This window comes from Synchiropus splendidus, chromosome 13, assembly GCF_027744825.2.
Source record: "Synchiropus splendidus isolate RoL2022-P1 chromosome 13, RoL_Sspl_1.0, whole genome shotgun sequence".
In the NCBI taxonomy this organism is placed as follows: Eukaryota; Metazoa; Chordata; class Actinopteri; order Syngnathiformes; family Callionymidae; genus Synchiropus; species Synchiropus splendidus.
The window spans coordinates 1,744,726-1,758,132 of record NC_071346.1 but is presented as its reverse complement, the minus strand read 5'-3'; the positions used below and the strand labels follow the sequence as shown (position 1 = coordinate 1,758,132).

Sequence of the window (13,407 nt, the reverse complement as noted above, 5' to 3'; positions counted from 1 at the left end):
TCTGATGAAGAACTCTTTTCCACTCAAGTGTTTTTGGTGCTGAAGCAGTCAGTCTTAGAAGAAGCATAATTACCTGCAGCACCACTGGGCTGTCAGAGTCGGCTGTGGTGTCTCTCGTGAGCGGACTGCTCAAGCAAGTCCTCAATTTTTCGGTGAAAAGTGAGATAATGTCATTCATTATGCAGCCGTTCTCGCTTTTGTCCAGCACTCTTTTCTGTGGAGCAGTGGAGCAGACAGCAAGGGAGAGTGTGTGGAGGACAGGCACCAGGAAATGCATCACAGTTGCACGCTTGTTCCTGTTCCGCTGCCAGCTGAGCGCTAACTCTGCTGCACAAGTCTGTCAGAAATAGACGCAGTTGTCTTTGAAGTGCTGAGGAGCAGCTAGTGTCCAGACTGTCTTCAAGGACTCACAAATGACAACCCACCTCCACCCCAGCTCATCCTCTCCTCATCACTGTCGTGCTGCTGCATGTCACATGGGAAGAATTGCTCTCACAGTGGAGAACAGCCCAAATCTGTTGAACAAAATTGACTTCACAGCGTCTAACAGAGAGGTCTGAATCCATTTGTTGTCATAATGAGCTACTCGGTTATGATTTTCAAGGCAGAGTAATAAGACAATAGGTGTGAGACAGCCAAGCTTTATCCTCCCCAGTCCACTTTATTACTGGGAGAAAAGGCCACCTGGCTAATCCATCCTCTACTGCGGTGCAAATACACCTTTCTCTTGCAGAGAGTTCACTCATTAGCAAGCTGTCGTCCAGTGTGGCTTCGTTAATCCTGCTGGTCATCCATCATCGTCCACATGATCTGGAGAAAAGACCACATAATCTGGTGGTAAAGGGTTGACGGTGGAAACTGGGGTTGACTTTGGATGTGTAATTCAAGATTACCCTTGCAGGTCTCCGTAACCCTGGACGTTTCTGTGAATGGCTGAGGAGATGTTGGTTTTGGGGCCAAAGTGGCGTAGAAGCCTCACGGCATCGTTTGTGTCCTGCAAAGGTCATTTCTGCTCACAATACATTCAGAGGTTCATTGATCAGTGTATGTTGCCTGTGCGAGAAGCTTTGTGACTCCACTCCACGTTGCTGAGGGCAGGGAACAAAACACCAAACACCACTGTCAGTGCAAGGCAAGCTCACACCCATAAGATGCTGACATCGAAAGTGGACTTCAGCGTCTGTTATTGCAGCAATCTATGGCATATCGTGACGCTGTAGGCAGCTCGTCACCTAGATGAGACACGGAGGTTAAGTAAGTCTTGTTTCTCTACATGATATGTCATGCTGTGTGTTTCAATCCCCCCCCCACCCGGAACTAGTAAACGTTTTGCACCCCCCCAACTCTCCGCCTCCTCATTAAATAGTATCTTTTGTCTATAATTTAATTATAAGTACGCCTCTGCATAACATTGTATCCTTGTTAACATTAAAGAGAATAATAAAGAAAGTAATATAGATCCATTTCCAATGAAGAGTAACTTTATTAACATTGTTTTGTCTGTAACAGACATCAATTTGCCTGAAATAAACAAAACAAAAATCACTAGTGGATGTGCAGTTACGCTTTTTTTAGTACAGCAAAAAGTATGTCCCCACACACCCCACTATTTGACAAGGACCGGACTAACTGAAGGGCTGCTGGTGCTGAAATGGAAGGTTAAGATGCCCCTCCACTCCCTTGACGTATGAAATGCGTGCTGGATTTAGGAAACAGTTGGCCACTTGAGTGGCTCGACAGGCACATCATTGCACTTTCCTCATAATGGGCCTTGTAAATGCATTGTGTTGTGGTAAATAAGCCGCTCCAGCTGTGCCGGCTGAAGTCGCCGCTGCTAAACAACAGCCCACACCTGACTCTCCTTTACCTAAGATCATTAAGTGCAGTGTGAACTGGAGGATTTGGTAGAATTCATCAAAGAGAGTTGTTCTCATTTGCTCGACCTCCTGACCCCGACTGCACGTGGCTCTTTCATCGGGAACCACGCTGGCACCCCAGTCATTAGCATGGTGGACAGATCCAGCCGTGTAGCTGTCATCTCATTTCCCTTTAGGTTTGCAACAACACCCGCATTACCCTTAAAGGTGCCTCTAATGAGTATTTAGCAGGGGAACAGCCAGGCACCCAGGGCAGGTCTTAATTACACCTCCGTATCACTGCGGTGACGGCGGCGCGGGGAAAGCTAAGGTGCGTGTCCTCCCTCAGTCACGGAGAGACCTTTAACAAGCTTGTTTTTCCCTCTCATTGTTTTGAAGGCTGCTGTGCTACCAGCGATGATCGCAACAATAAAATCATCCCTAGAACCATAGTTACGAGGCTATGATACGGTTATGAGGGTTGCGCCAGCAGCTTTTAATGGCTGGGTGAGGGAGATTTTCATCCATCCTGCCCCTGAGAAGCGCGTGACGTACTTTAGCATCGATAGCATTAGCATGTGTGCAAGCATAAGCATCTTTATTCAGTCATCTGTGGAAAAATAAATAGTAGAACCGATTTATAATACACCAAAGTAAAAGCTTGAGATTCAGGAGTGCAAATTCCTGGGGAAATTATTTTTTCATAGCTGAGTGGATTCTGTTAATCCACAGTGGGGTGAGGGAACAGATGCTGGGAAGAGCCAGATGACTTCTCGTCACAAAAGAACACATGCACCTAGACATTCTAAACCTTGATCTGCTCAATGCATGTCTGAAGGTCTCGCCGTTGCCTAGTGACGCCTAGGTTTCCCCGGTAATGACACCAGATGTTGAACAACACGCCGCTTTTGAAATGAACCCTGGAATCATAACAAGAGGTGCCAGGGTCTTTTGTTGATCTGAAAAGCTCTGGAGAGCGGTGACCTTAGAAGGTGTGAGGAATCAGGTGTGCTTTTACGCTGCATCAGCATCAAGGACTGTGTCTTACAGTGGCTCCGCAGTGAAAACACAGTGCAAACAGGGTGGATAAAATACTCGAATGAAGAGTATATGACATCTCAGATAAGGGTCGTAACAGAGTTGATCGTTGCAGTTTGAGACCTTTTTTTTTTACTTCAGATCCGGAGGGGTTTTGAAAAAGGGTTTGTACATTAGAGCGGGATTCACCATTTGATGGCAGTGTTTCTTTCACACAGCAAGGTTAATTGCTTCACAGTTCAAAGGTCAACTCTCTCTGTTACCTGTGTAAATACATCCTAGAGTTTTCTTCCCAACATCAACAGACCTGACCTGAAGCCTGAGTCTGGTTGTGCATTAGCATGGTGCTTCAAAAGATCCAGTACTAGCGTTGAACTGAACTCATCTTTGTCTTCAGTGCATCAGGGAAATACAATCTCAAATGATAGCACCACTCACTCATCACTTCTGCAATGACTGCTGGTTCTGACGCTACTGCAGCACTTCTACTGCTTGGGCTGGTCTGACACCTTCTGAACATATCACAGCTAAGACTGGGACAGTGCTAATTCAGATTCTACTGCCACTATAAGCCGACTGCTTTACTAGTTCCATCACTGTTACTACCACTACTACCACTGGTCCTACCACATCATCTACTCTCATTACTACTAATGGTCTATGTCTGTCTGGTACTGAATCTTCTCAGTACTTACACCAATACTACTTGCCTCACAAACTGCTAATATTTCTATTACTGCTACATTGCCCACTGATACTTGAAGTACTCCTCCTGCATGTCAGTCTACTACTCGTCCTTGAATGAACTTAAGTAGTTACAAATAATTCACTGCTGTTTCAACAACTTCTATCTTGCTGGTTTCGCAGTGCTACTACTCTCTTGTGTTACTGCCAATAGTATTCCTCAGTTATTAACGTTACTGGCACTGCTGCGACGTTACTAGTTCCCAAGTCTCTTGATCATTACTGTGGCAGCTACTACAACGTTGACAAGTTTGAATTTAACTTCAAAAACCACCTTTAAAAAATTGTCCCTGAAGCCATGCCCCCTCAATGCTGCATATCGATGAAACCTTTTCTCATTGCCGCCAGTGAAGAGAGCGGTGGAACCAAGAGCGGTTTGATAGTGTTTTCACAGCACTGTGGCATTAACCCCAGGGGAGAACCAACCACATTTTTCTGTCACATTCTTAGATAATTAGCCAACAGACATTTAAGCCACATAACAAAAATACTCGAACCTTACCGTCAACTGAAGACCTACCACTGCATGGTGACAAACAAATGCGTGAACCATGCAGCTGGATCGATATAAGAAACGCAGCGTCCCAGAGAACAGGGGTGTTTGCTCTGGTGTAAATCATTTTTCATATAAAAGCAGAAGCAAACAAAGAGACTGTTATTTAACCGCTGCTCTGTCACAAAGAGGTTTGACCTGTGGCTGTGTTGAGACGAATCACTGGGCAAAATCATGTTACCGCACAACAATAGAGCTCTGTTTACTAATCAAATCCTTTCTCAGTGTTTCAATGCCTCTGCAGTTCCTTCTGCTGTCGAGCACCACAGTGCTGTCAGGAGATGATGCCTTCCAGCACCTGTGATGAATAGGTAAAGACCTCTGATAGGACGTTTGCGAGGTAATCTACATCAGCATGTCAGGTGTGTGACATTTTCATGTCCTGGCACAGGGCTGGCCAACCAGTCAGAGGCTCAGAGCCCCACTATTTTAGTGTGCTGCTGAACAGAGCCACATGCTACACACGTCATGCTGTGAGGCTTCACCTAATGCAGCTGGTCATGTGACTCAGTATAGCGGTTAAAGCACATCCCTGTATGTCACCAGGTTGCTGGTTTGCGTATGTCTCTTGTGCATGCATTTTTTAAATTCCTCCATTTTACCGTGATCCTCCTGGAAATATCAAGCGGCGTAGATAGAAATGTGGGCGCCATTGATTTGACTGCTCTATTTTGTGACGTGGCTCCTGTCACCAATAACGTGGCCCCGGTCTGTGTGTGTGTGTGAGCCACGCTGCAGACTGGAGCGTCTTATCTTCACTCCACTGAATTCAACGGACCTCACCACCATCAACAGTGACTCACAGGTGAAACACATGCCAGACCTTTAGTTGAGGGAAGGACAGAGTCAGACGTGGAACTGGGTCATGTCTGTCGTGTTGATGGTGGATCTGATCAGGCTCAAAGTCTGAGGACCGAGTTTTATTGTTTATGTTTCAAAGTTAAACACTAGTCGAAGTCTTTGAACGATATTGTGCCATTGCCGGAATAGCTCTTACTTTTTCCTCTTATTTCCTGTGTAAACCATCATCTCAACAGTAACTTGACCAAAACAGCAGTCAGTTTGGCGGCTCATTTGGTGAAGAGCCGCACAGCTGAGTCTCTCTTCCACTCAAATCAAACGCTGACGTCCCTCCACCGCTGGTTCGCTTTCCTTGCACACGGACCTCAGTCCTACCTGGAGCCAGCCTGAAGGCCAGTGTGAGCCCAGTCGCCTGAGATCATTAAAAACAGGGGAGTGTTAATGGCCCTGGCAGGTGATTTAACCAACGTTACCTCAGTGTTTACCTCAGTGTTTTATCTTGGCTCCGTGCTGTGTAGGAGTGGGTCAGCGATCACCGCCTCCTACTGCCCACAGAAGAATTCATTTTCAGGTGTTTGCTTTTGGAGATATTTGGAGGTTGGAGCAACAGTAGACAGATAATAGAGAAGAAATTTCTCATTACAGGGAGAAAAGGATTTTAAAAAATCCTGCTGTTGTTGTCGGGAGAGGAGTCGCAGTCGAGGAACTTCAGCTTGTAAGTTGCCTCTGGCTAACATCAGGAGCTGGTGAGAATAACAGTGTGAGGATGACGATGCAGAACCATGACACTGCTGCTTTTGCAGACCACTAGAACTACCACTCATGATACTTCTCTTATGAGCTACTTATACTCCATGTATACTTTTCAGATTAGTACTACTACTGTACTAAGATAGCTATTATAACAAATAGGTTTACTGCAGCCATGAGCATTTTTCCCTGCTGCTAGTAATGATTCTACTGTGTCTACTTCTGATGCTTAAAACAGGCCTGTGAATCGATGAAAAAAGAAAATCGAGTTTATTAATGTTGTGGTTAATCACGATTAATTTCAAATTTAGAATACTAGTCGTAAATGTGCTGCGTTGAGATGAAGAAGTGTGTAACAGGACAGGAAAAGGAATCTGAATCAAGCGTAACAGTGTCAGGCTCAGTCTGAGTGATGTCATCACTACTACTGTTATCCAGACACTGTTGACAGTTGTACATTGTTCACTTGTGAAATACTATTCCTGCCTCTGCACCTCGCACTAGTAAATGAAATCTACTGCTATGGCTTCAATTATTTTGCTACTGCCATCGCTGGATTGACCTCAGTGCCCTGCAGTGTTTTTCATTTACTCCCCGACTGAAACGTCTCTGATGATGTATTGGCTTTAATAAACATCCAAAACTCCGGTCTCAGCAAACTAGCCATGCTGCTGTTAAATGATTCAGTCGTCCACAAAAAGCTTTTTACCTTGTGGAACATTATAGAAATAGAAGCAGGCGCATGCTCATTCAGCAAAGTGTTTTATGTAATCGCCTCCTCGAATCTGACCCCAAAACACTCCGCTTTACTTTCACACCGCTGCATCAAATTGTGACCTGGATGGATGCTTGCGCTCCCTCACACACACACACACACACACTCATGACTGCTGGTTAAAACCTTGCAGCAAGTTGGTGGGTTCCAGTCCAGCCTGAGGCAACTTTGTGCCAAAGAAACACCAAAATACTCCTCCCATTAAAAAGCTATGAGTTAGTTTAGAAAGGGATTGTTTAAAGCGTGGAACATATCTGCGGTTTCCTCCTGTCACCAGCGCCACACATCCCATCAAGCGCTTCCATGCCGCGAGTGCGGTGTCTCGTGAGATATGGGTAAGATAAGACAAACTTTATTGGTCTCACAAAGGAGAAATTCGCTGTTACAGGAGCCCTTAAATTGTTCGTGCAAAAACAGAAATAAGTAAATGGTGCAAACAAGTAAAACGGTGCAAACAGGTAGTCATCATAGTCATCATCACCGCCAGATTAGGCCGGTAAACAAATGTGGCGGCTAAGCTATGGTTGTGAAAGTGTTGAAAAAAGCCAAATTTTTACATTTGATATTTGGAGAAAAGACTGGGCGAAACACCCTTTTCTTGGAAACCAGTGCGAGGACACCAGGAGTGGGGCGTGATACAGCCAGTGATGATCGGACATTTAGGGCGTCCTGCTATGGTGACAGGAGGGCGGCCATTGCTTCATGTTTGCAGACGCCCTGCTAGCTATATGCCTGTGTGTTGATGGTTGGGATGTGACGACTCGACTTCAAAATTCATCCTCTGTTTTCCGCTTCTTTTCACCATGTGGAGCAGTGATCTTGAAGATCTTCACTCCGTATGAAACTATTTGAATCAAAGCAAATAAGAGCGTTTACGATGACTCCAAAATATATTTATCGGCAGCCGCTGTCTGCGCTGAGCTAATTTAGAAGGTGCTCTCCATGTCTGCCTGTGAGGGCCTTAGGCTGAACGGGGTAAGGCAGCATTACCATACACTCCAAAAATGATAAAGCTGCACAGGAGCAGGCGCCACTCCATGCTGCTGAATTAGGTGGCTCACAAATTGCCACGTGGAGTATGAAATGGAAGGACTGCTGACGGAGACCTTGAAGGGACTCACAATGATGAGAAGAAGGGTAATTATCTAACAAGTGGAGGCTGAAAATCGTCCGCAGCATCTCTCTCTCTCCGACACTGTTGCAGTCTCTAGGTTCAGAATCAGAGTCAGCTTTACTGCCGTGGTCAGTGGAGATCCCACCATAGTGCTTTGGAATAGCGTGCGGTCATGAACAAAAAATAAAATCAAATCAAAGTAACTGATAAATAAATAACCCACAAACTACAAAGGCTGATCACGAATTCAACAGTCTGATGGCCGAGGGGAAGAAGCTGTTCCAGTGATGGGAGGTTCTCCTGCCAGAGGGAAGAGGGAGAAACAGTCCATGTCCAGGGTGAGAAGGGTCGAAGGCTCTGATCCCACCTGCACGTCTCTGGGTCCTGGAGACATACAGGTCCTGAAGAGGTGGCAGGCTGCAACCCATCACCTTCTCAGCAGAACGTACGATGCGCTGCAGTCTGCTCTTGTCCCTGGAGGTGGCGCTATTGACGCATGAGGATGGACTGGATGATGGCCGCGTAGAAGTCCACCAGCAACTTCGTCGGCAGTCGTAGTTTTCGTAGCTGCCTCAGGAAGAACATTCTCTGCTGGACCTTCCTGATGAGGGACCTGATGGTCAGCTCCCATTTGAGGTCCTCAGTGATGGTGGTTCCCAGGAAGCAGGAGGAGTCCACAGTGGGAATGGGCGAACCAGCCAACATGAGAGGGGACGGAGGAGCTGTGACTCTCTTGAGGTCCATGATCACCTCCACTGTCTTCTGGGCGTTGAGCACCAGGTTGCTGTGGCTGCACCAGGACACCAGCCGCTCCACCTCCCTCCTGTAAGCCGACTCATCTCCATCTGAGATGAGCCCGACGACGGTGGTGTCATCCGCAAACTTGATCAGCTTCAACAAACATCACAGACTTGTGTGTGTGTGATGTATCTGCGGTACAGTTGAGTCTGCTTCAGTGGCCTCGGCACGTCCATGTTGAATCAGCCCTCGGTGTGTGAATCAGCCTCAGTAATTGTTGCCACTTAGCTATAGAGCAAATGATTCAGTGATAATTACTCTGAATCCCTCGTCGTGCTGTTGACAACGCGCAGAGATTACATCATTGATTATGGCTACGTGAGCTATTAAAATTGAGATTAATTAATGGAGGAGCAAAGCAAACATTTGGTGACCGATGAACAGTGTTGTCTTTCTTTCTCCCCATGTAAGAAGTGATGGACACAAACAACATAAAGACGTTATTTATCTGGTAAATAAAGTGGCAGAAACTCCCCGAGCGAGTTGGCTTTGCTTCTCGTCGCCTAGTTGTTCCTCAGTTTACAAACGCGCTTCCTCAGAATTGGAGGAAAGTTAAGTGCAAATCAGTATGGTTTCAGCTATTAAAAAGGCTTTGAATGATGAAAGGCGTTTCTGTCTTTCATTCCCTGCTTCAATTCCATTTTGGGGTTTCGCTGGAGTCTATCCCGGCGACAGGGGGCACCCTGGACCTCCTCACATCGACAGAGAATGGGTGGCTGCTTAACTGTACTTTGAGGGACTGTGGGAGGAAACCAGAGTGAAACCCACTCTTAAGATAGAACCCCGTCTCCCTCCAACCCAAGAGTTTTGCTTGCAACCTTTTGCTCTCCCACAGTTCTGCGAGGCTCTGAACTAAACAGCAGCTCCTTGTGTTCGATTCCATTGATGTTTGGACAAGGCTCGAGAGAAGTGATCAACTATGGTATGAGGTGAAGGTTTCAAGGTGGAGAAGACAGGAGCGAGAACAGTGATCGTGACTTGTGTTTTTCACTCTCAGTTATGTGTGTAAATTCACTGTCACGTGCTAGTTTGCACCAGATTCCTCTCATAAGATGTGGCTGTGTCCCAGCGGGTTCTTTGCTGGGTCTTGACTCCCTATGCTCCCACCGTTTTAGTCCAGAGCTAGTCAAGTGTGACTTGTAAGAAGACCGAGAATAGTAGTGAGCTCTGTCATCTGTCCCGGACTTAGAGTGGAGCATCTTGTTTTCAAAGAAAGGCGGTGCCTCAGCTGGTTCAGCCTAGACACCCCTGGCTGTGGGTACGAGACAGGCCCAGGTGTGTTGAAGGAAAGGTCAGGAAGGAACCCTTCATGAGAAAGGCTGCAGAGAAGCCCTTTGTTTCCGAAGTGAGGTCTTTCTAAACGCCTCTTTGCAGTGCAGAGATGAGATGTGGGAAACCTTACGTCAAATCTGACAGGCGTTTTTATTGAAATCCCTGCTATAAGTGACATTTAAAAACACTCTTCGGTCTTCTGACTGTTGCTATCATGGCAGAGAGGGCGAGAGAGCTGTGAGAACGTGGCAACAGCCTTCATAAAGTGCACTCCCCGACACTAATCACAGGGAGAGGGAAATCCACGCACACAGAACTAAGCTAAATGTCATTCAGTGCTAATAAGGGGAACTCAGATCCTCTGTTGATCTGTGGTGTTAAGGGTGAAGTGATGAAAGTTTCAGTGGCCAGAAAAAAGCATGTTCTCCTGAAGACCTCAGAGGAGAACGTGTTTGTGTGAAGCAGCTCTTCCTTATCTCCGCTGGCTCCACTGAAATAAAAAGTGCAGGAAACGTGGCTCAGGAAAAGATCGCAGTGTCGAGCGAAGCTGCAACTCTTGTGGCTGCTACTGGTCACATTCACGGTGCCGAGGTTAAGCTCCACAACACAAACCCAATAACCTGAAAAACATTCTTATCTACAAGGAAAACATTCACTCCGCGGCTCAGGCAGCCTTTTAAATGAAGTCGCTTCAGCGATTCCAAATACCTGAAGGATTTATTCACTTGTATGGAGGTGATCAAAACAGTCCGATGTGGTGGCAGCATGCTGCTTTCCATTTTGAGCCTCAGGTCTGTTGTCAGCTGAGCAAATAGCTCTTGTAGAATTAAATGCAGAGGTATTGATTTAATGACTGGTTGGAGCTCAATAGACATAATCGTTGTCTCCCAGCACCGTCTCACACACACACACGCATCATTCCATCTCACCCCACGCTAGAGCGCTGAGCAGCTCTGATATTGCTGCTATAATTCAACATAGTAGGAGGAGTCATGTTCATCTGGAGTCCTCCAGAGATGTCCTCCTCCCAACCACCAACACCAGCCACTACACACACCTACTGTACCTCTTGGGAAGAGAGGCGAACAGGGAGCGAGCGAGAGAGAGAGGCAGCGGGGAAGGAGGGAGGAGGGAGATCCATAGAAGAAACACAAATCAAGAGCCCTAAGCTCCTGGAAATGAGCTTGTTGAGGTGTGACAAGCCGCGAGAGGAAGAGGCAAGATTTGTCCGGCGTTGACAAGCTGTGGGGAGGGGGGTGGAGCTGCTCTTTAACAAGGAGAAGTAGTGATTGTTTGACAGTTCCTCACCGGCGGACAGAGGAGAGGGGGAGCCGTTCTGTTCTCAAGAGTTGCTCTGGCACAGCAAGAACCTGCGGCTGGCAGATTAAGAGCGAATCAAAGGGGCGAGCGGAGGGTCGGCGAGCCATGGAAGCCAACTCCAAGAAGCACCGCTTCAGGAAGGGTCGCAGTGCCACCTTCAGCATTGACGGCTTCAACATCACCATCGGTAAGACTTTGAGGGCGAGGAGGTGTGTGTGAGAGAGCGCAGCGTGAGGCGGCGGCACGCGGCACATTCAGGCTGCACAACTCCAGCCATTCTGCCCAAGTTAAGGCTTGCCACTGCACTCCATGGAAACAAGGGGCTTCGGTCTGAAGCTGTGTGATGCTGACGTCACCCGGAATTCGTCCTATTGTCTTGACGACCCCAGTGTTGATGAACTTAGCTGCCACTTGACTTGTTTTTGTTTCCCGTTGCATCATCGGCGTCTCGCGGGAGCATGTGGCGAGGAAGCTGAGCAGTGTGATGATCACGGTGAGAAAGTTGAAGTGAGGCGGCAGAACTTGTGCCCTGTGACCAGCCAGTGACAGACATCCATGTTTGTTCTCATCTCATCTCATACTTTTAGACTATGAAAGAGCTCGCTGACTGTCTTTTCACTGACCTGCGTACATGTATCTATACTGGTCTGCCACCTCGACTTGCATCCCAATGTCATCATATAACGTGAGAAAATGGTTTTCAGTTTGACGCTATGGAGAGGTGTTCCATGCTGCAACCTCCTTATTTGGAGTTTGGATGTACTCCTCATACTGGCACGGGTTTCCACTCCGATTTCCTCCCACACTCCAAATTGCCCACCTGGTCAGATCAACGGACTTTAGCGTTGAACACAACCAGCCGACTGTAGCTCTTCTTTCTTTAGTGTGAGACATGTAGCCATGGCCCTGCTGGGAGGGCAAGCCTGAGCGTGAGCCGTTCATCAGCGCTTGACTTACACGATGCAGCTTCTATTGATCCGCATTCAGGCTGTGAGGTCGAAGTTATTGACTTTTCACTCAAAATAGTTCCTTCAAAGAGGAGAATGGCTTTTTTGTTTCCATACGAGAAGAAGCGCCAGATCACAGCAGTCGCCTCTGAGGAGCTCTTGAGCAAGTCAAAATAATGAAATCTCAGCGCTAACATGGACGTGGAGATAAAGAGGGGGAGTAAATGAATATAACAGAGCTTTTGACAACAGATTTTGGGGGTGGGGGATGTTGCCCTTGGGTCAGGGATCACATGGCATGTATTGGTAGCTGAAGTATCATGAAACAGTATTGCAGAGCTGATGGAGCAGTGTCCTAATTTTCAGAGGCCACTAGATGGCGGTCTTGGTTTGGAAATGATGTGAGGTTTCATTGAATAAAGAAAGGACACCGTTTCATGAAGCCTCACCAACCCTTCACTGCTGTTCTGAATTACCATCTGGATCCAGGAATCCTTTCAAGGATCCATCCCTCTCTAGTGAAGAGAGAACTCTAGTGCTTCTAACCATGCAGATAATTAAAAATAGGGAAGTAATGCACACATTTTTGCCATTTTGGGCAAAGGTCTGCTTTGTTTTGTCTCTGAAAACTGGTGCAAAACCTGCTGCTCCAAGTGTCTTTATGGTAAAAAATTAGGTTTTTCGTTAGATATAAGTATTTCAGCTTGAACACAACCCTGAGGGAGCCCCAAACGCAGACAGAGACCCCCTGCTGTGAGTCCCCTGGACTGAGAGTTTCAGTCCCCAGATGGAAACACAGCGGCACATTCTTCTCCTCTCTTCAAATCCCTTTCAAACTTGTCTTTCTTTTGGTCTAATCTGCATTTGTCCCTCGTTCGGCTCGTAAATGGCTCCCCCTGGTGCCACCTCGCTTGTCTAAACTCAGCTGGCCTTCCGCCGTGTTTGTTGACGCCAACCAACGTGGAGAAGTTGAACCAGTGAGAGGGAAGCTTCACCATCATCTGTTTAACTTTCAGTTCAATTACAGAGGGAGCGTGTTGTGAGCTGAGCTCCAGGGGAAATGTTCGAGAAGACACGCAGCGGCTGAAACTCCTCTAAACAATTCTCTTAAATATGCAAACAACTTTCTTGTTCACGATGAGGAAACTTGCCAGCATCACTCAAAGATGGTGTCACTTCATCACGGATGTTGCCGACTCTTGAACAGCGCTGACTTGAACTGTTTCATTTTTCTATGTTGGGCGTCACTGAAGCGCACGGTGGCTTTCGAGGCCTGTCAGAAAGATAAAGACGCCATGCTGTTCATGAGTGCTCATAAACCTGGGCTCCGAGTGAAGCCTCCTGTCACCTTGTGATTACGGCATCACAGTCATATGCACCAACAGCTATGGGCGTTGCCATGGTAACCCCCGAGTGTCACCATCAATTACTTGCCGGGG

At 47.0% G+C, this 13,407-nt stretch overlaps 1 protein-coding gene across 6 annotated transcripts in view; it reads left to right on the top strand.

Annotated features, from left to right (window-relative positions):
* pde1cb (phosphodiesterase 1C, calmodulin-dependent b) overlaps positions 1-13,407 on the top strand; it is an 86,706-nt gene that overhangs the window by 4,159 nt on the left and 69,140 nt on the right. The window contains exon 1 of one of the 6 annotated variants that reach the window (XM_053882262.1): positions 10,919-11,208. The exons of 4 other annotated variants lie outside the window; for them this stretch is intronic. In XM_053882262.1, coding sequence (XP_053738237.1) covers positions 11,127-11,208 — 82 coding nt within the window. In that variant the 5' untranslated portion in view covers positions 10,919-11,126. Of the gene's footprint in view, positions 1-10,918; positions 11,209-13,407 lie in introns of those variants that run through there. One more of the 6 variants, XM_053882263.1, reaches the window with a different exon arrangement.